The following is a 26,356-nucleotide window of genomic DNA, read 5'->3' on the forward strand; positions in this document are numbered from 1 at the left end:
ACAAATAAATTCATAAAACTTTGTTAGCGTGACCAGGAAGGATTCAGGATTCACACTTATAGCAGAGTAAGTTCAAAAACCAAACAAAACAATTTTTTTTTACATGTGAAATTTCATCTTTTTTTTCACTATTGGCTGCATTTGTTGCTGTAGCTACACTTTTCTTCATAGGTAAGAGAGATTCTTCAATGAATTTTGCACAGCATACAAACCATACTTACAGGTGTATGAAACTCTAGAATTTCCCAAATCTGTTAAAAACTGTGGTAAAAATTGAGACAATTAACTATAAAATTCGAGTTTTCTCTAAACACAAAGTTTAAAACGTAACAGCCCATTCATTTTTCCATAGATTAAATAAATTCTAGAGTTTCGTACACCTGTAAGTATGGTTTGTAAGCTGTGCAAAATTCATCGAAGGATCTCTCTTACTTATGAAGAAAAGTGTACCTATAGCAACAAATGCAGCCAACAGTAAGTGAAAAAAATCACGAAGTTTCACATTTAAAAAATATTATTTTATTTTGTGTTTCTAAACTTCCATGGCTATGAGTGTGAATCCTGAATCCTTCCTGGTCATGCTGACAAAGTTTTATGAATTTATTTGTAAAAGTATAGACAGTGCAAATTAAAATGTCCTGTGGTGCCTCTCCTTCTCAAAGTCAGCCCTTATGACGTCCTAACCCCTTAATACTGGTTCTTGAACCTTTGCATCTTGGATTTCACGGGATAATTGGCACCTATGTTCAAGTGTCTGCCAAATCAGAGTTCCAGCATTTCTGTGACTCACTCGTGCAAGTCAAACAAAACTCAATATCTTCTGTTAGCCCTATTTGGTATGAGTCCCATACACTTGAAGGATATTCTACAGAAGTTCACATGAGTGTTCAGTAAACAAGACTATTTTCCCCAGTATTTTGTCAATGAACTGAAGTCCACTACCAGCTTTACCTATGACTGAGCCTATTATTCCATTTCATATCCATTCAAATTGTTACATCCAGATGTTTTGACTTATTCCATTTGGGACTCATTGATGTTGTAGTCATAGGTTACTACTTTTCTGCATTTCATGCTGTACACAATTTTAGATTTCTGGAGGTTGAAAACAAGTATGCCAATCTTCACACCACTTTCAAATATTATTTACATCTGACTGCATATCTGAACAGGTATTTCAGATAGTACTTTATAATAGGCAATGGCACCACCTGCAAAAAGTCTAAAGTTTACTCTAAATATTGTCTGCCTGATTATTCATATATAATACAAGCAGCAAGGTCCCCTATGCATCTGCCTGACGTTGCTTTCACATCTCTTGATGACCCTCCAGGTGAGATAACATGTTGCATTCTCAGTCCAATCACAAATTTTCTTGGTACCTATATAATTGTGTTTTTGGTAATAAAAGTTGGTGTGATACCAAGTCAGATGTTTTTCACAAATCAAGAAATACTGCATCCACCTGATTTCCATGATTTGTTGCTTTCAGGGTGTCATGAGGAAAGAACAAGTTTGGTTTAGTGTGATCAACTTTTTTCTGAATCTGTGGTACTTGGAATGTGTGAGGTTATTCTATTCAAGATACGCCATTACGTCTGAGCTCAAAATATGTTCTAGAATTCTACAATGAATGGACACCAGTGATTTGGATGTCAGTTTTGTAGATCACTTCTCCCACCTATATTGTAGATTGGTGTGATCTGTGCTTCATTCCAACTATTTTGCACAGTTTTCTGTCCATCATGTATGTTGTGGAGTGCCCCCATAATAGGGACATATTTTGACCAAAGTATCCATCCATGACTACCTGTACCACCTGACACCAGGGAGACATCATTAAGGAGCTTAAGCATATGTACAGAAGACACCAAATTATTTGCCTCGAGGGGGGGGGGGGGGGGGGAGAGAAGGCTGCAGATAAATGTCATGACATACTTCTTAGCTTAGTAGAACATAACACTTCTCTTGAACACAGCCAATTGGAGCAGTGGTTAAGACTCTGAATTTGTGTTTGGGAGGAACTGGCTTCAAATTTCCCTACGGCCATCAATATTTAGATTTGCAATGGTTTTTCTAAATTGCCTAAGTCAGATACCAGAATGGTTCCTTTGATAAGAATAGAAACAGTTTCTGTCCCCGTATTTCTCTGGTTTGTGCTTGTGCTCCATCTGTAATGTAGACAAGATGTTAAATCCTAAGCTGCCTTTTCGCCTCCTCCATCAGCCAGAAACGCCTTTTCACATCAAACACGCCACTTTACTGTTGATAGACTGGTGGGATATACTTTGACAAGTGGTGTAATTTACAGGTAAGAACTCATTTGAAGAGTATATTGAGAAAGATTTCAAATTTCTGCTCTTAAAACTTAGATAGATATATGTATGGGTTGGTATGTCATCTACTAAACAACATTTTAATTAAAAAACAGTTTGTGTTATAAAGGGAAGAACAACATAGATTTGTGCAAAACATATTTTATAAGATTATGGAAATTAAAGCTGTGTCGTCTTTTCCTCTTCACCCCATTTTTGTCTTTGCTTTTGAAATTTAGGACGTAGGGGGAAAAAAAAAAGAAAAAGATATTTACAAACCAAACTTGCACCCTGCCCAAATACACACACACACACACACACACACACACACACACACACACATACACCAGTTCAGTATCAGTTTGAAGAAAGTCAACATGTAATGAATATTGACAAGTAGTAGGTATGCCAAGGAGCATTCTTGTGCAGTCTGAAAACTATTTCTGTACTATTCTAATTGCAGTTGAAAATGTCACATGGCTCGAGTTCTGTGGTTCCCGACCTGGGATTAGTTCTCGAATATTTATTACATCACCATTGTCATCATTGGCTGTTTGATGTTCAGCAGTGGATAAAGGCTTCCTGAAGATGCACCCTTGCTGCTTCATCATATTTCCCAGAGTGATCTTTCTCTGATTCATTATGTTGTTGCATTAGTTTTTTTTTTTTTTAATCTGTGGAATCGAATAAACAACCTCTTTGCTCCATCTACTATCTCTTTGCCTGGCTACATATTCCACTTGCATCCATTTCATTTTCATTACAAAGATAATTATTTTTTCCACTCTAGTTTGTTCCCTGATCCATTTCTTTATTTTCTTCTCATTTCTTATAATTCTGACCTTGAATCTCTAGATTTCTTGCTGAACACTGCTCACTTTTTTAAAGTGTTTCAGCATTTAATGTCTGTCCCTCACTGCCATTATAATACATACAAATTATAAAATTCTAATTTCGGACACAATGGATACTTTGTTTTGAAAACTAATCTGCCAAATACACTCCAGTCCTTTTGCTCTTTCTGTCAATTACTTTTGCTGTTCATATAGTTGTCGTGTGATCATAGTAGTTATCATCAGTAATAGATTCTATTAACAATTTTGAGACTATTTTCTTGGCCTTTATGAGGTCAGTACATTGAAAGTAGACATAAGGTATAGCCAAACTACCAGCAACATTTTGGCAGAAGGTTGGTGATGAGTATCCATTATTAATGGGAAAAGGTATACAAGGCAACCATTCACCACAACTTGCAGGTGTTAGATTTCTATGTACAATAGCAATATTAACAAAAGTGAGGAACCAAATGAACTTGGGGCAACAGAATATTAAAAAGATGACTGTTGACATTGCCAGTTGTCTTATTGACTCATTAATTCTTTGTTTGACAAAAACCTAGAAAAACATGAAAGTTTTACTTGTTTTAAAATTTACATTTTATCAACTCTTGTTACTTTAAAAGTAGTGGCATTAACTTAAATTTTTCAATCTAAAGTTAAATTAGGTGCTGAATTTTGTTGGGACTATTGACTAATATCTTATCTGGTTCAAGGGTAATTGTTTCAGAATGAGTGGGAACAATTTGTCTAGGCTTTAGTGTTTTTGTTGTTTTATGAACATAGTTTTTTTAAATAATTTAGAGTTACCTATTGTAAAGATTGTTCTTCATTCCCTCCACCCATGCCACTTATATGAAATAAATTCAAGCTCCTTGTGCTCCCTCTCCTGCCCCATTTCCCCCCATATCCTGGGTACAATCATGGCCATAGAATTATGTCTTTTTTTGTTAATCTTTTGTGTTTTTGTTTCCTTTTTTACATTACATTTTTCTCCTTTTCTCTTAAAAAACCTTTGGTCTGGACCATGCTACATTTTGGTGGCATTGTGTAATGTTCTTCCTTCTTTTAATTCTCTGTGCTGCAAAATTCAAAAACTTGGGATTTCATGTTCTTTTTAATTTAACAGAAGTACCAAATTGTTTACTACTTGTAAAGTTTTGTTATTTCATCTATATTTTGTTATGTTGAAGATTGCATTGGAAAAATAATGAATTATTGCTTATAGTTAGTCTGTATGAGAACTGCTTGTACTCCTTTGGAGAACTAAGCGAATTGGGGCATCTGTTCTGAAAGGATGACTAGTGTTTTTTCAAAGTATTATACTATTGTGATATGTATGATAGCTCAAGAAAAGTACTGGTGTTGGTTCAATGTCAATCCTAAAGCAAAGTACATTAACTAGTTTTCCTTTGTTGTTTTTTCATTGAATCCCTGCTATTTTCTTTACAGTGACCGAGAAGGGTTAGTACAACTGATATCACAGCTGTCATCAAATGATCCCTTTCGAAGTGGATCAGAGGTCGTAAATGAAGATAGCAACAGCCTTGGAGTGGACAAACCGGTAACTGACACTGGCCAGCCAAAATCCTCATGTTCAAAAGATGGTGATGGTGGTGATGCTGATGATGACAATGATGAAGAATTTCAAGAAATTCCTTCAAGTGACTTGGAGGAAGATGATTCTGATTATGACAGTGATAACAAACATCAGAAAGAAGACATCAAACTTGGCAGTGATAGCAAACATCAGAAAGAAGATGCTAAACCTAGCAGTGATAACAAACCTCAGAAAGAAGACACTAAACCTAGCAATGATAACAAAAATCTCAAAGAAGATGTTAAATCTAATGTTAGTGACAAAAATCAAAAAGGGGACTTTAAACCTAGCAGTGATATCAAACATCAGAAAGAAGATGTAAAATCTGACACTGATACTGAACATCAGAAAGAAGACATTAAACCTGGTACTGACATCAAAGATGAGAGAGAAGATAAAAAATGTGACAGTGATAGCAAACTTCATAAAGAAGACATTAAACCTGGTAGTGATAGCAAACACCAGAAAGAAGACATTAAAACTGAAACTGCAGGGCTTTCAGCTTGTGAAGCAATTCTTTCAGAGAAAAAGGGGGAAATCAAGGTAGAAGAAGGGACTGAACATGATGCTGGTAGTTCATCACCACCATCCTGCACAAATTTTGAAAAAAGTGAAACATTAGAAGAGAAAATCCAAGTGTCTGAAGACATGAAAAGTAGTTGTGTAGAAAGTTCATCTGATTCCCCTGATAACAAGAATTCCAGTAGGGAAAAAGTGTTAGCAGATAGTAAAGTAACTCTATCTAACAAAAATGTAGATTCAGATTATAAAACAACTGAAAACAGAGTGTGTGACAACAATTCATCTGAGGGGGAACAGAAAACTGATGAGCAATCTTCATCTACAGAATCGAAGATTGTTGCAGACATATCTCACGACCCAAAACCTTCACCTAGTGCACATTCTCTCATTTCTTCAAAAGAAGAAACTATTTTGGGTGCACCTGCCAGTGATTCACCTAAGGAATTCAATAAAGATGTAAGTTGCACATCAGTAAAAAGAAGTATCACATCTACAGATGAAGTAGTACCAGCTAAACGTTTATGTGAAACCAGTTTAGAGAAAGAAACTGAACCAGTAGTAGGTGAAGCTATAGAGGAACCTGTAATGGTAATAAGTGGTGAAGGATCAGGGAAAGAATGTGATACAGGTAACTCTGTGAAACACGGAGACAGTAGTGAAAGTGATGTGGAAGTAACTGAAGCTGTAGAAGAAACCATAATGTTAATATATGGCAAAGGAGCAGGGAAAGAATGTGATACAGGTAACTCTATGAAACACAGAGAAAGTAGTGAAAGTGATCTGGAAGTAAGTGAAGCTGTGGAAGAACCTATAATGGTAATAAGTGGTGAAGGATCAGGGAAGGAATGTGATACAGGTAATCCAGTGAAACCAGGAGATAGTAATGATAACGAACAAGGAAAAAATGCAGATACAACTGATTTGAGTAAAAAAGAGAATTTGTCATCTGAGGAGGCTGTGTCAGAGAATTCAAGCTGTGGTAATCTTGAAGTGAGTCATACCTCAGATAAAGTGTCTGATGAAAATGTTTCTGTTATCAACTCCAAATCCAAAAGTCTGGAAGAATCAGTCAGCCAGAAAAAGTTGCACAGAGAAAAATGCGGTGCAAGCAGCTCTCAGCATTCACAATTAGCATTTCCATCAAGTTGTATTGCAGATATCTCAGTCGATTCAGAGGCTAACAAACCTATTTCATATCAAGAACGCCCTCCTGAGATGAAAGTATCAACACACAATGCAAGTCAGAGTACAACTAGAAACAAAAGTTTATCTGGAACAACCAGTGAGACTGTGACTGACAGTTCAAATAGGACAACAGATGTGAAACAACTGAATACGGCAGGCCTTTTAAATACAACAGAACATAATCCACATATTGATAGCACACTAAAAGAAGAAAAACATGGGCACAATATTAGTTCTGAAACTGATGGCCCTGAAATGGCGGAAAATGTTGGCAAACTTGCTGTATCATCTGCAGTAACTTCCATTACTGATGAAGAAAAGCCAGTAGATACAAACTATGCATATTCCTCTGCATCATCAGTGGATCTTACAAAAAAGTGTTTGCCAGAGGATGGCGAGAAAGTGAGCAAAACAAATTTTGCTCAACAACCATCGATTAAAAATGTACCAAAATTATGGAGCATAGACACAATATGTGCCGCAAAAGAAGGAGGTGACAGTGATAAGTCTGAGTTAAGTGTACCAAGCAGTAAAGCCATTGATACCCAGGCTGTTACAAAAATTGTTGGGGAATCGCATGAGACCTCTACTCTAATTAATAACTCCCCTGCTGATAGTCTCCCCAAATGTGTTTCAAGGTGGGATGTTGGTAAACCAGAAAGTTCGTTATCGGGTGAATGTTGTAAAGAAAAAAAGAACTCAGATAAAGCAGCTGGTGCCAAAAACCCAAATTCTTATACAAATGAGAATGTCAAACCAGAAGTGAAAGAATCCAACAGTCTACCTAGAAATACAGAAACTGAGATTGCTGGGGCCTATGTTTCTGAACCCTTGACATCACTGACTGCAAGTCAAGTAAACTCAGAAGGGAAAGCAGTTACCGAAACTTCAAGTTCCTCTGCATCTAAGGATTTGACAACCCAAGGCACTGAATGCAAAGACAAGGAACAGTCTGAATTTGGATCTGTCAAAGTTGGGAAAACTGAACCAGACTCTCATGCAGCTTGTGATTCTATGCAACGCTCAGGCATGCTACGGGAATCACCTTCTGAAAGTACTAGATACTCAGATAGAACAGATATGAAGTCCAGCATATCTAACAATAAGGAAACTGGAAGTGGCAAAGCAAGTACTAACAGCAATGGAAGAGAAAGTGATGTGTCCCACGATAGAAAATCAGGTGTTTTGTCTGACATGAGAAGCAAATCACTTGAAGATAGTGTGGCAACTACACTTGAAAGTAGTGAAAGTAAAATAAAATCCTCACATAAGTCAGAGCTGATAAGTGGTAGGGATACAAGTGATAGTGAAGGTAGCAGAACAAATAGGTCACTAACCCATGCTGGTGCAGCCACTTATGATCCACTGAATTTGGAGCTACCTTCAAATAACAGTTGTACGGCACAAATGCCAATACAGAAGGAAACAGGAAGAAATTCCAGCAAGGAAGAATTTGCCCAAAAAACAAATAAAGAGTCAGATATTGTTAGTTCTCAGAATCATAGCAAATTATCTACTTACAGAGTAGACATGCATGCTTCTGCTTCTGCCTTGTCTCAGAATAAATTCAAAACTGGGAATGAAATTGACTGTGGTGCTTCAGTTACCCATGTACAACATAAATTGTCTGAGGACAGAATTTTCAAAGAAAGTAAGTACCTGCCAGATTCACTTGACATATCAGCTTCGACAATTGACTCAAATAAAAAGACTGACATAAATACAACAAAAGCCGATTTGGAGACTAGCGCTAGAGATCATTTGGGAAATATTTCGAATTTCTCTGTCTGCAACAGTTCTGTGACAATCGAAGCTATACCACTGACAAAAAATTCACAAAAAAATTGTCCTAAGAATTCAGATGATGAGTTTGTAAAACCTTTAAATCTTGAAAAGAATAGTATGCTTGATAAGATTAGAGGTCGATCAGTTTCTGACAACATAAGTATATTACCAAGTACTTTAAAATCGAGAGATGCACATGCTGCTAAATCACAGCAATCTGTGTCTGCAATGGGGAAAAATAGAAGAAAATCTGTTGAAAGTATAACAATGGGTATAATGAGCAAACTGGCAGCCAGGGAACATCAGAAAACTGCTCAAATTAAGAGTATAGATGAGGTTATGGCAAATAATATTCCTGATCCTCATAAAACACCAGGAAAAGTCACTGCCATTTCTTCTGATGCACGAGTTTTAGATAGTAAAGATTATCAACCACTGAATTTAGACAAAATGTCAGAAAAACAAAGTGGTAGTAGAGCAAGTGATTTCAGCAAACCAGTCGAATTTCAGCCACCGTCCAGTATCCCAAAGAAACACTGCAATCTTGGGTTTCCTCCTGAAGCCATTCATCAGATGGGCCTCCCTCCATTACCAAGTGCTATGTTGGATCCGCTGAGGCAATTAACGAATTTAGCACTGCTCAGTCAAAATCCTGCAGATGCGGCATTCCTCAGCAATTCCTTGGCTAAGAGGTTTGATGACATAGCATCACGAAGAGACGTGGAATCACTTGGACTAGAATTGTTAAAGAAAAGTATGGATGGAAGAGGTATTGATCCAGCAATTGCTCTAGACTTACAAATGATGGGAAAATTTGCTGCTGATAGAAAAACAATGTTGGAATCTCAGATGAAAATCCCTGAAATGCATCTTCCTGGTATAGAAAAAACATTTAATGCCTTTCCAGCTGAGAAGTTGAATATGAAGGACTCTGCTGATATTAGCAATTTAATGAAGGCAACTGATGTAAGCAAACTAGCTGAATTGTCACTTCTAAAAAATTTTGTTTCTGAACCTTTAGCAGTGAAGGAACAAGCTTGGTTATGTGGCAGTGGAGTGCCACTACACAATAAAGCTGAAATGCAGGGGCATTTTAATCTTCCATATGGTGCTAATGCTGCCACTCACTTGTATGATGAGAAAATGAGATTGTTATCAGGTGCAAGTAATACATCAGTGAGAGAGAAAGGTGAGAGTAAAAGGTTAAATGAAGAAGTAAAGCACAGAGACAACAGGCATGTCAAGAGAACAGAAACTAGAAGGGAGCTTGGAATTGAAAATATAAGAAATAAGAGTTTGGCTTATTATAGTACTGTGAAAGATTTGTCTAACATTCATAGGGACCATGATACAAGCAAGGCTTATCCGTATGGAATGCCTGTCCCTTCGAGAGGTTCTGTAGTTCCACCACCGAAAAGCAAGGACAACCCATTAGAAAACCTCCCACAAGATCTAACAGTGTCGTCATCAAAACATGGAACAAATTTATCTCTCAAATCACCTGACATAACCATGAAAGCAACAGAATTATCCGCTCCACTAAAAAGTGAAGCAATTCCATTGGTGAAAGGTGCACCATATAAGAATATATCTATTGAAAGTTTGAGTGATGAAGCAGTGGCTAAAGATTACTCATCAGTGAGCAATGTAAATATCAAGAAACAGGGAGGATCTCAGAAATTTAATACAATTCCAGTTTCACAAAACTTATCACCACAGAACTTTGAAAAATGTACTGTACCACAAACTTTCCAGGCAAATGTGGCTGACAGGGTATCTGAAAATATGAAACCACTGGACATGAAGTTACCAATGCCAACAGAGGCTCCAAAAGAAAAGATTCATTATGGTCTGAAGGTTAAGCCACTGGAGAAACTCTCAGAAGTAAAACTATCTGAAATTGTAGACATAGCCAAAGAAAAGGTACCAGATAGTAAGTGTTCAGTAGATGAGGTTGTTATTTGTTCCAAATCAGAAACACAAAATTTAGAAAGTTCAAAAAATACTCCTTCGGAGAAACTGGACACATTAACATACCCAGTGGTAAAGCCAGAAGCAGAAAAACCTTTTACTAATGGAATTAAAGTTGTACCACTTGAACGATTGAGTGAGGCTAGTTCAGTGGGTGATATCTGTGGTGCAACAGATAACACACCAGCTTCAGAGACTGTTTTACCGGACACCATAACTGAGCAGAAACTGAATGAAGATAAGTCAGTGGTTGAGCCTGTTAGCAGCAAGGTTCATACACAGCTTCCAGTGAACAAGGAAAGCTCCGGTGATGCAGTAACTGAAAAAAAGAATGATACTACCTCCGAGGAAAAATGTCAGTCTGAAGTAGTGATTGCTAAAGACTGTGTGAAAAATTCTTCTGATGCAAGGTCGCCCTCTTCAAAATGTGTCCCTCCAGAAGAAGATGAAAAAAGAAAAAGCTGTGATCAAAGACCCATTGTGGGGAAAATACAAGTTAGATCTTTTGCCAAAGAATGTAAGCAGAAACTGTCAAATTCTGAGAGAAAAAATGCTTCTGAAGAAAGGGAACAAACATGTCCAGAAAAGGAGGCAAATAAGTTGTCTGCTGCATCTGTAAAATTACCTAAGTGCAAGTCACCTGAAGTCAAAGAGTCCGAGGATAATACACATCAGACAGAGAAAAAAGGTGGTGCACAGAGCTGTAGACCTGAGACCTCTGAATCAGTGATTGAAGGAAAGGAATGTGAGCCTGTGACAAATGTTGAAGATAACAGCAATGAACACAAAAAATCACAGTCATCAAAAAACAGTTCTGAGGGTACTGCAATAAAGTTAAAACTTAGAAGTAGGAGAAAGGCACCTCTGGAACCTATTCGTAGTGACTCACCTGAGGAAGTGGAAGTAGTTAATGATAAAGGGAAGACAAGTAAACCTGCTGTTAATGAAAAAATTAAAATTACTGCTGCTGAAAGTAGTGAAAGTACTTCAAATACAGGAAGGGCCCCCGTTAAAAAATCAGCAGATGGTAAGTTGACTGATGCTGTTAGAGGTAAGCCAAAATCCTCAGCATCAGATATGAAATGTGAGCTAATTACCTCAGAGACACGTGGTAATGTTAAAGAGAAAATCCCTACAGTAGAAGTCATTCGCCTGAAGATAAAATCACCAAGGTCCATTAATGAAAATTTGTCTTTTGATTTCCACGAAACTGTTAGGCATGATGTACCTGTTGATAACAAAAATAAACACACTGTTGAACCAGTCATAGCAGGCAAAAGAAGAAGAGGCAGGTCAGGAAGATTTGTAAAAAGTCCAAATGCTGAAAGTGTGAAGACTCCTGTCGGGAAACATGAACCTAGTGATGCTGATGCAGATACAGATCCCGAGCACGTAGTGAGTAATGTGAAACGTACAAAACCTGCCCGAGGTGGAAGGAGAGCATTGGAAACACGCACAAGGTCCAGTAGAGAAACAGCTCTTAGAAAGCAGGAGACAGTAGAGGTGAGCAGCAGTGATGATGGCTGCAGGGATAACTTACAGTTACAGATGCGGCTTGGAGAAATTTCGACAGATGACTCTCAAGATCGATCTGCTGTTCAAGCTCATGGCGCTGCTAGGAAAGGTGGAGCACGAAATAAAGTCAAAGCACGTGCTAGAGGTGGCAAAGCTACCAGAGGAAACCGTGGAGGGCGTGGAAAAAGTTTTGGTTCTGTTTCCAGCACAAGAACACCTGTTGATAGCCCACCGCCAAGCAGTGATACTCAGTCAGATGCTGCAAAGACGAATAAACGTGGTCAGAGAAGTAAGTAACTTTATACAACTTGTAGTTAATAGCTGCATTTTACGAGATTTTTATGTGTGGTATTCATTGCAGTGTATAGAGGAAATAAATAAATTCATTAAAAACAATAATGAGATATCCTGGGTACACTACAAATAATGGATGGAGTAAAGGTAACAACTCACCATACAACAGAACCATTGAGCTGTAGTGCCAGGTTGTCCAAAAGCTGAAGTTTTCAGCCTTGTCTACGTACCTATCAATCACGCAACATGTCAGCTGTGCAGTGAGTTGTTACCCATTTGTTTATGTATATAGAGAATAAGACTGGTTGTATCACACTTTGTTGTGGCAGTCCTGATGGTACCCTTGCCTCTGATGAACACTCACCTTCGAGTAAAACCGATTCCATTCACTTCATTAACAGTTTGCAAAGGGGCACAATGTCAAATACTTTTACGAAATCTAGAAATATGGAATCTACCAGTTGCCCTCCATCTGTAGTTCATGGTATATCATGTGAGAAAAGGACTAGCTGAGTTTTGCAAGAGCAATGCTTTCTAATTCCATGCTGATTTGTGGATGGAAACTTATCTGCTTCAAGCAAATTTATTGTAGTCAAACTGTGAATATTTCTAAGAATTCCGCATCAAACCAATGTTGAGGATGTAGGTTTGTAATATTGTTGGTCTGTTCTTTTGCCATTCTTATATACAGAAGTCACCTGTGCTTTTTTCCAGTCACTTCACTCACGAATACTTCTCCCACAGTTTGGCTATTGGCACCTGCATGGCACCATCCTATGCCAACTCATTCATGGGCCAACTGGAGGAATCCTTCCTAAATGCTCAGAATCCCAAGCCCCTCACCAGATTCAGGTTCATTGATGACATCTGGATTGAGGTTGTGGACACCCTATCCACATTCCTCTAGAGCCTCATCTCCCCCATTTGCATGGCGTTATCTTACTCTATCCAAAAGGCCACATTCCTTGGCGTTGACCTTCACCTCAAAGATGGATGCATCAGTACCTCCCTCCATATCAAACGTACTAACCATTAGCAATACCTCCACTTTGACAGGTTCCACCCATTCCATACCAAGAAGTCCCTTCCATACAGCCTAGCCAGACGTGGCTGTAGCATCTGTAGTGACGAGCGCTCCCTCTCGAAATATACTGAAGGTCTCACCGAGGCCTTCACACACCGTAATTACTTCCCAGCCTTCTGCAACAACAGATCTCGTGTGCCTTATCTATCCAGTCACCCACCATCTTCCAAACTCTCACCATCTGGACACAGTGGAACATTCCTCTCGTGAATCAGTACCACCCAAGACTGGATCAGCTGAATCACATTCCCCGCTATGGTTTCACTGCATCTTGTCATGCCCTGAAATGAAGACTGTTCTACCCACTATCCTTCCACCTCTTCCACAGTGGAATTCCGCCATCCACCTAACCTACAAAATATCCTCATCCATCCCTACACAACCCTCATTCCAACTCATTGCCTCATGGCTCATATGCCTGTAATAGACCTACATGCAAGATCTGTCCCATGGATCCCCCTTCCCCCCACCACCACCTACTCCAGTCTGGTCACAAGCATCACCTATCTCATCAAAGGCAGGGCTACCCGTGAAACCAGTCATGTGATTTACAAGCTAAGCCACAACCTCTGTGCTGCATTCTATGCAGGCATGACAACCAACAAGCTGTCTTGTCATAAATGGCCATCAACAAACTGTGGCCAAGAAAAAACTGGACCACTTCATTGCTGAGAACAGCTCCGAACACTATGTTCTTCACATCAGTGACTACTTCACAGCCTGTGCCATCTGGATCCTTCGCACCAACACCTGCTTTTCTGGACTGTGCAGGTGGGAACTCTCCCTGCAATATATCCTACTTTTCCATAACTCTTCTAGTGTCAACTTTCATTATTCATTGTCCTTATCCATCTAGCCCCTCCCTCACCACACACAGCCCTTTATTCCACCAATGCACCCTCATTCTTTTTACTTCTTTTCAGCTACCCCCCCCCCCCCCCCCCCCCACCAACCCCCCTGCCTCGTCTCCCGACTGCACCTAGCTGCCCTACTCTCTCTCCACCTCGTCCCTGTACACTCTCACAATTAGCACTTTACTGTGCCTGACCTCCAGCCTCCTCCTTACGCCCACCACCCAGTTGCCTCTCCCATCATGCATTGCTGTTCGAGTGACAAAGGTCTTGTTGTTCGAAAGCTCGCTTTCTGACAGAATAGAAGCCTTTGACCCACTTATCGACTTTATGCACAAAGCAGAATTCTCTCAGGTTCTCAGCAAGATATTTTGATAGGGTATGATGGTGAAAGTTGTTCTACACCTCATGTGTCGACCTTTCTGCAGACTCATGAATTTTTTCTTTTCTATCTTTTGCCTCTCATAATGTGCATATTCTTTGTTGAACCAAAAGTGCAGTTGTCTGCTTCATCACCATATTCTGAATTTTGTTATTAAACCAAGGTGGGCCTTTACTGTCCTTAATCCACTTAACTCAGTACATACTTCTTCAGAGGAAGATTGGCAATCTGTTTATACTTCACCCATGTTACTCTACATGTATTACATTGGAACTAAATGATGCGCTTTCATTGTTAAGTGGGATGCTAATAACTGATTATCTGCTCTTTCTAGCAAAAATATTCTCATAAACATGGTTTTTTGTTTAATGTTGTATCCTTCATTCTGTGTGTTACAGAACTTTTATTTTAGTATGTAAAAAGTCTGCATTCAATGATGCCATTTGTGCCTAGCATATACAGTGGAAAACAGTCATGGGCATACTGTGTGGTTAACAATAAAACTCATATTTCAGATATTGCTGGAGCTTTAATTTCATTACCTAAGATGATAAGAGGCCTTTATCCACTTAAATTTTCCTTTTCTGCAGTGCGATCTTCTTTTGTAGTAGGAAGTATATTAAAATTCATTACAGGGGAGAGAGCATTTGAGATAGAAAGTAAGCAGAAAAATAGGAGATGGGAATAAAAAACTACTACAGTAAGTAGCAAAGCATTGGGTTAACAAACAGTACAAAAATGTCAAACATGGTTTGAGAATTTTGCAAATAATTCGGATGAAGGTAGCCTAATAAGTGTGAAGATGTAGCATTTAGTGTTGAAATATAATACAGAGTAGACATTGTTGTTCATCACATGTATGTAATTGTTGAATCAAACTACAGAAAAAGTACAGTATAAGATTGAGATTAAAAGGGTGCAGTTCAGTAGCACTGCTGTGAAAGTAATAGGAAGCAGGCTGTCTAGAAATGGTACATGTGGGTAACATAGAGGAATGCCTAAAGCACAATGACGACGAAAATGGCTCACAGCACTGAAAAAATTACTGAAAACAAATAATAAGCAGAAAGGTAACCAATGTAATAAATGACCAGGGGAGTATTGATTGCAGCCTGGGTGATCATATGAGCGAAGTAAATGTTAGAAATGTACATCTGTGTACAATGATGGTTCAATAAAGTTGAGACAAAGCTGTACCAGTTGTTGACAGAAATGTTTGTGGATAGGAATTGTGGTGACACACAGTATGGGCAGTAATGAGTATAGTGAGCAGAAGGGAATGCCTTAAATTGTCCACTTCGTGAGGGCACATAATTCTATGTTGTATCTGAAGTATTCATCTATGTCAAATCTTAATGTTGTGTTCCCACATGTATCTTTTCCCCAGATTGATGATTTGCTTTTCTTGGGCTCTGTATTTCCTTCCAAAAACACACAGATTTTTGTGTTTGGTTTTTTTAAGTGTTTAATTTTCATGCTCAGGAAAATGAAACCCTTGACACAATTTTTTTAAGGGTGTAGAACAGGGTAGAAAATTTTTGTAGCTTAATATTTTTATTGGCTTAAAATGTTCCTTAGAGGGTCTGTTTTTAAGATACATTCATAAAAAGTGTGCCATAAATGTTAAAATATGTTAAAACCATGGTTCACTGCATGGGGGACTGACACATCCGCACTTGAGTGCACCCACTGTAATAATATGATAGTTACCGAATGAAGAGGGTTCCCATTTGTTTTGGATAGTATCACAGACGGCATTAGAATCAACTAAAATACTATTCTCAATAAGATTTCTCTTCGTAACTTGATTCTTTTATGGTAAACACATGCTTGTCTTTAATCTGTTTAACTTGTTATTTTGCTTCTTTTTATATAAAAAAATAAAATGTTAGTGCCTGAAAATAGCAAACGAACATATTTTACAGTGATGGAAAAAGGTTTGAAAAGCAATTGTTAATCAATATAAATTTGTTAAAATCCGTGTGTTCCAACATCAATGAAAAGAAAGACAACTGTACGGTGCTAGTATTTCCGATTAAAGATTTTTCGTACCTCCATAGTTGAAATGGAGGACAGGGCCTGAAGATGATGATGTTACAATGTTGAAACTAGTTGCCAAAATAAAATACAGCTGGAGGAATTTCTTCATTTTTAATATAGGTTAAAGATTTGTTCAATTTTAATATTAAAAAACACAAGTTGAAACTAAATGCTTGTTTTTTCAAAACATTTTTCAAGTTGGCGGGAACTATACTCATAAAATATTCTCACAATTACATTAAAACTTTTTCGTAACTTGTGGCCTGCCATTTTTTCTACTGTACTACCTAGGACTTTTGCAATATATTTTAACTTTGACTTTTTTGCGCAAGTTTTTGTAATTCCTATGTACTACTGGTACATTTGATAAGATAAGCAGCTTCAAAGCAATTTTTGAAATTTTGTTCTAGGCTGAAAATTGTGGCATTCAAAGCTCCCACAAAAAAGAAAGAAAGAACTTAGGATTACACCTCTGGTTACTCAGTACTTTCCTGGACTTCAGTGTGTCTTCAGTGTGTCTATGACTTCTTAAAATAATGCTCCAAAATTAAAAATTTGATATTTTATGCACCCCACCTAAATCAGGGGTAGGAACTCCCTCATATAATTTTCTCATGTCATTCTTTTTTTCTGCCCAGTAAAAACCAATGGTATCATGAGGTTAACTGGAAATTGTAGCTTCTTTCTTTGAAATACTTTAATAAATGTACTTGTAAAATGATTATTTTGCTACTGTTTATGAAATAAAATTCTGCTACATGGTGAAAGCAGTGTTCCATCTACATTTTTCCTCATGTTGTGTATTACAGGTAGTTTTTCTTACATACGTAATGAAAACTACCAGAAGTATTCAGTTTTATATAATATCTATTTTTACAGAACCAACAGTACTGGGGCTTGATGTAGGTGTAGACATAGTTCTGGAGGAGAGTAAATCTGATGCAGGGCCAAGTTCAGATTTGCCAATGAGACAGTCTCGCCGTATTGCCCAGATTAAAATTAAAGAAGAAGCTGAAAGACGCAAAATTGAAGAATTAACTTTTCTACAGTTAAAGGAAGATGAGCGCATATACAAACGTGCTAAGAAATTGGAAAACAAGGTAAGATAAAATATAAAGAAAGTGTTAAGTCCATTTTATTTAATAGTTTAGTGTTTGGGAATGGTGTTGATTTAGTTTGCTACAGGTTTTATTCCAACATAGGGTTAAAGTAAAACTCTCTATTACGTATTTAATGTCTTTGTAGTGGATGTCAAGGGCACTCCTTTTGCTGAGTTTCATTTATGAGTTTACACATTTTTGCAAAACATTATCAAGATAAAGAGTTGCTTGAGATGTGTTCTCCCACTCCAGTTCTTAGTTGTGATGAAGTGGAAGAGCAGAGAGTGTATCTGCATGCTTTCATTGCTGAATTTACTATTGCTGTTAACAGAATTACCTGCCTATTATCTTAGGTAAATATTGTTGACATTATTTAAAAATTGCAAAAGTCCAAGACAAAATTAGAGCAACAGTGTTTGTTCTGGAAAGCAGTGAAGCAGTCCAGTGTATATCATACTGCTAATACACTCAAAATCACTCCATCATTCATCATTGCTGCAAGATTAGTTGTGTAGATTAAGTCACTAATGAGGAGGTACTGAAATCAAATTTAGGAAAAATGAAATTCATGCACAACCTGATAAAAAGAAGGAATAAGTTATGGGTCACATCTCGATGCTCATCAATTTGACATGGGGGCTAAAATTGTAGAGGGAGACCAAGGCATGAATACAAGAAGCTGATTGAAGTTGGTGTAGTTTGCAGTTCTAACGCAGAAATGAAGGTAATTGTTTAGGATCGACTAGCTTGGAGGGCTGTATCAAAACAGTCTTTATACTGAAGACTCCACAAAACAACAGCGGCAACAACATCAAGACAATATTATAATAATAAAAAAAACACTCCCTGAAATTAAAATTGAAGGTGGATTAGTGAAATATGTCACTTAAAAAAAAAATGAAATCATCCTGCTTCTGGCTGTTAAAACATTATTTACTGCAATAAATGATATGTAAACAGCCAGAAGCAGAATAATATCATTTAAAAAATACATGAAGGCTGTGGACCAAGTTATCATTAAACTTCTAAATATGTAACTGTTTTAGAATTTGATAAATTTTGAAAAGTTGGCTGTTTCCCTCGGTGCTGCCAAGGTCTTTCCAACTCTCCTTGCTTCCTCTTCAGCCATCCTCTTCTCTGTCCTCTAGGCCAGCCTCTAATTCCAATGCCTTCTTTTTGACTGCTCCATCTGGCTTCCTCAATGTGTACCCCAGCCATCTCCACTTTCTCTTACATATATGTGCTGCTACAGGTGTCTGGTTTGTTTTTCTTCAGAGATCCTCATGACTTACTTTTTCTGGCAACCAGGCATTCATTATGTGCCAGAGACATTTATTTGTGAAGCTCTTTAACAGTGGTGTTATGATGTTATCTTTTTATCTATTTTCCAACTTTCACTGCCATACAGAAGAGCAGCCTTCACATTTATATTAAAATATGAATTTTAGTTTTGCATGTGAAGCTTCTGTTTCTCCATATTGGTTACACTTATGAAGGCAGCATTTGCCTTCTTTATGTGGTTCTTCACATCTGTTCTGGCTCCACCATCTTCTGTCACCACATTACCCAGACATGAGAATGAATTGACAGTCTCCACTTGCTGGTCCCCTACAAGCAGTGGCACGTCCATGTTCCCAGAATTTATTGTCATTTTCTTTGTTTTATGTATGTTTATCTTGAGCCCAGCAAATTCTGCTTTTTTCTGTGGGCTTAATTTCGCTTTTATATCTGTCAGCCTTTGAGCAAATAAAACAGCGTCATTTGTGAAATCCAAATCCTCCAAATGTTTATTTATCCTCCATTAGATTCCTCGTACCCTGCCCACTGTCACTCTTCTCATAACTGAGACAAGTAGGAAAGAGTGTTGGTGACAAAATAAAACCCAGCCGAACTCTGGCTGTTACCTCTGTTGGATCTGTGAGAATTTCATCATGGGGCACAAAACATTTGTAGCCATCATACAGATCTTTGATGATCAGAATCTTCTCTGGTATACTATACTTCCACAACAACTGCCACAGCGCTTCATGTGTGACAGAATTGAAGGCCTTTTTAGAATCAGTGAATGCCAGGTACAGGGTTGCCTGGAATTCTTTGCTTTACTGTGATATGATCTTAAGAGTATTAATAAGATCCACACAACTGTGCTTGAAAATCAACCAGTTCTTTATGCAGTCAATTTTCAACTGAATTTTTAATCCGGTTATACCATGCCAGTTGTCACAGTCTGAAACATTTTTATTTTTTTTATTTTTATTTTTATTTTTTATTTTTTTTTTGGGGGGGGGGGGAGGGGGGGACTTTACTGCCAATCCACTTTTCCACTCCTTTGGGAATTTCTCTTCAAACCAAATATGCTTCAGTAAGGGGTGGGCTTTTAACAGCTCCAGTGCTATGTTATGTAGGCCTGGAGCCTTTGCATTTTTTAGGTGTCTCAAAGCACTCCTAATTTCACTCATTATGGGACACTACAGACTTATATCTCGATCTGCTTCGACTTCTTCTGGAACATCCCCCACCTATTCCTCTTGGTTGTCTTTACAATTTGAAAACTCCTTGAAATGCTCCTCCCATTTCCGTGGTTGTGCCTGTTGGTTTGTAATCACCAACACACCCTTGCTCTTAACTGGTCCTTCACATCTAAAGCTCTTCATTTATATTGTACTGCTTCTTTATCTTTCCTTTCTGCTGCCATTGTGCCAACTGTGCTTTCTCATCTATCTGTTTCCTTTTATCTCGCCATATCCTCATTTTCACTCTTTTGTTTGACTCCATGTATTCTTTATGTGATTCAATCTTCTGCACTCTTGTCTATAAAGTTGTAACTTTTGTTTTAGTTCTTTTCTGCAGCTCATTTCATTCCATGTGTCATCAGAGATCCAGTCATTCCTTTGATGTGTCTTGAATCTTAATATGTTCTCTCCAACATATAGATAGCTATCTTTAAGATTTTGCCTACCTGTTTCAATTCCTTACTGCTTAAAGTTTTCGTCAGAGCATATCTGCAATCTGTTTTGTAGTTAAAGGGCAAATCTTTGTATTATATGGTGGTCTTTTAACCTTACCTCTATATTTTTGCTGCTGTGATTGAGCTTGGTTCTATTTGCCACTATCCTCAATCCGAACCCATCCAGAACTAGTTGGTGATCTCCTCCAACAACCACTCTTATTATTTCTGGTGCATAGCAGAGTGTGTCAAAATGTGTGGCTTATGACTGTATGATCCATCTTGTATTCAGTAACATGATATGGCAAGACCCACATTATATTATGGTAGTTGCGATGTGGAAACATCTGCCACACGCCGTCAGGTGGCTTGCGGAGTATAGACGTAGATATTGTAGATAGAAACAGTGTGTCTACAATGACTAGGTCATGCTCAGCACATGTATCAATCAGCAGTTCACCATTTGCATTTCTGTTCACAATGCTGTGTGCACCCATGATGTGTTCAAGCCCTTCATTTTCTGAATCAACTTTTGTGTTCAAGTTTCCCATTAAAATTTTTATGTATCTACAATTAGTTCGTCTAAGCACTCCATTTATGTCTGTATAAAATGCATCTTTTAATTTTCCTTCACCCATTTCAGTAGCTGCATAGCATTGGATTATAGTAATATTTCACACGTTTGTTCTTAAGGTTGTTATTATTTGTGACATTGGCTTCCACTGCAGTAAACTTCTTTTGCAGCTTTTAGATACTAAGAGCCCTACACTGTTTCTGTACTTTGCATCTTCACCTGTCTATCATACAAACAGCAGCGCTCCAACTTCCTCAGATTCTGGCCACCTTATTTCACTCAGTCCCAGTATGTCCAATCTGTAGGTCACCACCACTTCAAACCAATTGCGAACAATTGTGGCCTAGTGATATGGCACATTGTCATCCATAAAAATTCCATTGTTGTTTGGGAATATGAAGTTCATGTATGGCTTCAAATAGTCTCCAAATAGCCGGACATAACAATTTTGAGCTCCCACACTGTTATGGAGCCACCACCAGCTTGCACATTGCCTTGTTGACGACTTGAGTATTAGAATTGTTCATATATATAAATAATTTATTTACACCAATTATGAAATAAAATAAAAGAATCACCATTGATTGAAAGGATCAAGAACAAGCTAATTGATGAAAAAGTTACAGAAAATTTGCTGCAGTTTAATTGGAATTACTGTCTCTAAGAAACACACAGATATGACTTGTCGAAGGCATGACTGTGTCACACTGGTATCTATCTTGAATAGTTTAGCTGAAATTTTCTTCTGAGTGCTATGGAACATAGAAGAAATGCTAACATGTTTCTTGGATTGAGCTCTTTTTTGACAAAAATTATTTTGTACACTGTGCAGATACACAACTTCAGAAGTGTTGTATTGTCAGCCACTCTCAGTGAATTCCAAAAAAAATGTTGTAAGACTTCTGAAGCTTCAGCCCAAGAGTTGTGAGTTGTGGGCATTTCTTTTTCATCAGTCAGTTTCTGGTGCCTCATGTGAGTTGAAACACTTTTTCATATCACATCATCAGTCAGCTCTTCTTCAGTAGCTGAGTTTCTACCAGTGTCAATTCCGATGTTTCCTGAAGGCACCCACGGCCTGTACTGCCTGCTGCACTGAGCTACAAACACAGGAAAATTTCAGATGTGTTCCAGACTGTCGGGTCTGTTGGATTATCAAGGGCCGGGTTATCGCAGCCTTACTGTAACTTGACTTTTCCATGTTACTCAGTAACTCCTGCCATCTACTTTCAAGTCCAGGTAATACAAGGAGTAAAGGTAACCATTCACTATGTAGGTGAGTCATGAAGTGTTTGGCTGGCACAGAAACAACACTGAAAACCTTGCTGAGCTTTTTGCCTGTCGGCCGCTCAAAACCTCAATTAACAGATAGTGGTCACCTTTATTCCTTGTATTGTATTGAAGTGTTGTTTTCTCAAAATGAGATATCCCTCTTGAAATTGTCATGGATATTTAAAACTGGAGTTTAATCCCACATGAAACACCCTTCCTGCTTTGTACATAATGTGTTGTCATTAAAGATTCTGAGAAATTTTCACTTCCCTGTGACATCATTTTACACCTTTTGTCATATGTATCCCTTTTTGACTTGGAGAGAAGGAAGTTTTGATTTAGTGTGTCATAATTTGGGTCATTTTTGTTTTCATGTTTATTTGTGTGTTACTGTATGAGATATACTCTTTCATTTGTCTTTTCAGTTTTTTATTTATTAATGAAGCTGTTAAAGTAATGTTCTGTCATTTTCAGGGCTCAAAGTCGGACAAGAAGAAAAGGAAATCAAGAAAAAATGTAAGTTTATTGCATGAAGTTAATGATTGGGTAAAAAGTTTTATTGTCTTTGTTGTAATGTTGTGTAGTGTAGTGTAAGAGTGCAGTAAATTCTTTTGCACTTTGAGATTTGTAATATCTCCAAAAAAAGTCAACAATTTTTAAAAGGTTGTCCAATGTCACCATATTCTGAATTACTCTCCAATATATGTGAGTCTTAGTGTAAAACTGCTATTATAAGGCCATGAATGATATTCCTACAATATACTATAACCTTCATAAAGGGAGAAAATTAATACTAATATGTTTTAATACTATGTAGTACTATAAAGATTGCCAGTATTGGCAAAAACTTTTCTGTCCATTTTGAAACCACCTCTACCAAAAAAATGCTTCCTAGTATTATGTTTCTTATGAATTTTTAGTCTGTGTGCACTTCATCACTCTCAAGAGGTATTGAATGCTTGTTGTAATGCTGTGTTTTTGTCATAGTGTTGTACCAACTTTCCAATACCCTCATCATAGAAGGCAGCCACCTGTGCTTAGTGACACTTTTCTGTGCTGGTCTACAGTTTGTTGTCTGTTCAAAAATGTTGTTTTCATAGCCAGTGGTAAGAGGGATCCAAGTCCGGACTGTGTGGGGTGTGATCAAACAGTTCCCATTGAAACCTGTGCAGGGGTGTCCTCATTGCCCCTGCAATGTGCAGCTGAGAATTGTCATCAAGAAGAAAACACATGACAGTTACAGTATATGAGGTTGCATAAAATCAAGTGAAACCTTTCATTTGGCACTCATACTAGGCGGGAGACATTATTGTTCTGGGCATCATAATGTTCTCGCTGTGTGCTCTGAACTGAAAAGAGCGAGATGCGATCAACAGGCATACTAGAGACAACGTCCAACCCACCTGTGCAAAGCTTCATCGGATTTTCAATGTGGTTTGCATTTTGTTACCAATTGGACCTCATTATATGAATAGCCCTCGTAGTTAAGAAAATGAATGAAATGTAAGAGTTTTGACTATCCCTGAGTTGTAATATTAAGATGCTGATGATCAGGTGGTGGGAGAGGGACTAAATGAAGAGAAATTATAGTCTTATGAACAAAAAATAAACAAACCAAAAAAATATGACAAGAACAGTTGAAAGGAATTGTGAAAAGATACATCAGGAAGGGGACACTAGTAGAAGACAGAAAGATTTCAAATATAAACAGTAAAGTGGAGGAAGGGAGCATGTAGAAGAAGATGAATAGACAAAGGAGAATGCACTAGCACAAATTGATATCAGATGGGTAGCAAGATCCAAGAATGTACTTATTTTTATGTTTGAAGCATTGGTTTAGGTAAAAGAAAGGTTAGGAAACCAGGGTATAGCAAAAGAAATAATACTTCAGCGAGTATTCCTGATGTAACAATTCACTCAGGTGTACGGATTGGGAATGAGCAAGGCAGTTCATAAGGCACATGACTTGCATTTAGGAGGGCAGCAGTTGAAATTCTCATCCAAATAGTTCCAAAAAAGTGTGTGTGTGTGTGTGTGTGTGTGTGTGTGTGTGTGTGTGTGTGTGTGTGTACGTGTGCCTGTGCATGCTCTTGCAGAGTGAGTAATAAATGGGGAAAGATATTCTCATGCCGTATAGTGCTATGTAAATTCAAGAAATGTTCTTTGTGCTTCCTTCTGCATTTATTGTTGATAGAATAAAGAAAGAATTTAACTATCTAATGAGACACTGAACAATTTTAAGATCTGGACATGTTATTCTCCCTTAGAAGCATCTCATGACACATCAGTGTTCTGATTTGTATCAGTCAGCAGTGGGAACATACAGGAAAGAAAACTCATCTCATTCTTGAAAACAGCAGTTGTTCAGGAACTTGTGAACCACACATTGCTTACATTGACAGATTGTATAGTCTCGTGGCACATGAAGTTTGAACCAGAAAGAGTGGCCGATGCTTCAAGGAAGAATGCTGTTCACAACCTAGACAGGTTGTACAGTGTTGTGCCCTGTCTTTTCCAGATTATGCAGGCACATGCAAAGACTCAAAAGTTCCCTTCATGTTTCTGTTGCATGAAATTCCGTTGTGCTGGTATGTATTGCCATAAGATTACGGGAAACACAATTTTGTATTTGTAATTCAGTGGGTAACAGTAGCCATGAAATATTTTTCCTCATTTATTGCTCTCTGTAGTGTTATGCCCACTTTTGATCCGCACCTTTGGTCACAGACTTCTGTACGATTAATTTATAAATGTTTGTCCTAGAATGAACACTGGTTGTGAATGTTCCATTTAAATTTGATCTTCTGCTGTAATGTGATGTATGTGTAGGAAGTTGTTCAGTTATTTCCCTCACTAGCTTCTTTTCTTTCATTCAGTATTAAATGTAGTCTTTAGCATAATAATGTATGGAAATCACAAAAGAATTGTATCCTTTGTTTCTTTTGACACTTTTTGATAAACATAGGTGCTGTATTGGTATTACAACATAATTCCACATTCTTGAGCTTCTTTACAGGGTTCATTTTTCCAAAGGTGCACATATACTACTTTCCAATACTTCACAAAATTTTATATTTAAGTTGAATCCAGTCAAGAAATTCCTTTCTTGTATTTATTTTCACTACCAACATAACTACTTACATTAGCATTTTGCTGCTGCAACAATGTGGCTAAGTGCTCTGCTTCACGGTGCTCACCTCTCCCACATATGCAAAAAAAGATAGGAACTGCGCATTTCAAAACAAACATCTCCAACATCCAAGAGGAAAAAGATATGAACATGATATTCGATTAACTAAATATGGGTAGGAGATATCATCACTTGGGTTAGTCCTCCTTCCACTATGCCTCTCAGTTTTAACTGAGATGATAACCCTGTCATTGACTCCACAAGACACTAGAAGTGTTAGAGAGGCACAGAGATTTGTGATTATTCAGCATATGCCTCAGCTCTTGGTAATAATTGATTTTACAGGAAGCAAAAAATTCACAAGCCACTGAAAAGTACCCCAGCTGTGCATAATAAGATTGAAGACATAGGGAAAGATTTTTCGGAAACTGCTACCAGTCATCAATTTTTGTTGACTCACCCAATTATTTAATAAATCAACAAACTTGTCCATCACAGGTTACAATGGCTCACCATATCAGTAAATGCAGTAGGTAGAAATGCTGGGAGTACTATGTATCCTGCTTTGGATGGTGTGCTTCTTCATCCGAGATAAGTTGCATAGCCTACTTGGCTACAAAAGAACAATGACTAGTCTAGATCTCATCCATCATGATGGTATTACTACCAAGGCATTGGTTTTTGCTGAAGACCTTCCAACCCACATTGCACGTCATCATTGGAATAACCAAGTAACACATGGAACCAATCCAAGAACCACAAATGTAGCTTAATTCATAAACCTGTGAACAATAATGGATGGAAGCCTCACATGACTACCCACATAACAAGACAAAAGAAGGTGTAACATAGGTGATACACAGAACAACTGATGTGAACAGTACAGACTTAAAGAATATAGTTGGAGTGAGTTAGCACTGCTGTGTGCATGTATAGACATGAGACACCAGACAGTG

General features: G+C 37.8%; 1 protein-coding gene across 2 annotated transcripts in view; it reads left to right on the plus strand.

The window, feature by feature from the left end:
• The window catches only part of LOC126336577 (uncharacterized), a 147,180-nt gene that overhangs the window by 37,432 nt on the left and 83,392 nt on the right, over window positions 1–26,356 (plus strand). For both annotated transcript variants that reach the window (XM_050000433.1, XM_050000434.1), the window contains exons 4-6: window positions 4,604–12,018; window positions 17,260–17,480; window positions 22,745–22,786. In XM_050000433.1, coding sequence (XP_049856390.1) covers window positions 4,604–12,018; window positions 17,260–17,480; window positions 22,745–22,786 — 7,678 coding nt within the window. The remainder of the gene's footprint in view (window positions 1–4,603; window positions 12,019–17,259; window positions 17,481–22,744; window positions 22,787–26,356) is intronic.

Source organism: Schistocerca gregaria, chromosome 2 (assembly GCF_023897955.1).
Source record: "Schistocerca gregaria isolate iqSchGreg1 chromosome 2, iqSchGreg1.2, whole genome shotgun sequence".
NCBI classification, from domain to species: Eukaryota; Metazoa; Arthropoda; class Insecta; order Orthoptera; family Acrididae; genus Schistocerca; species Schistocerca gregaria.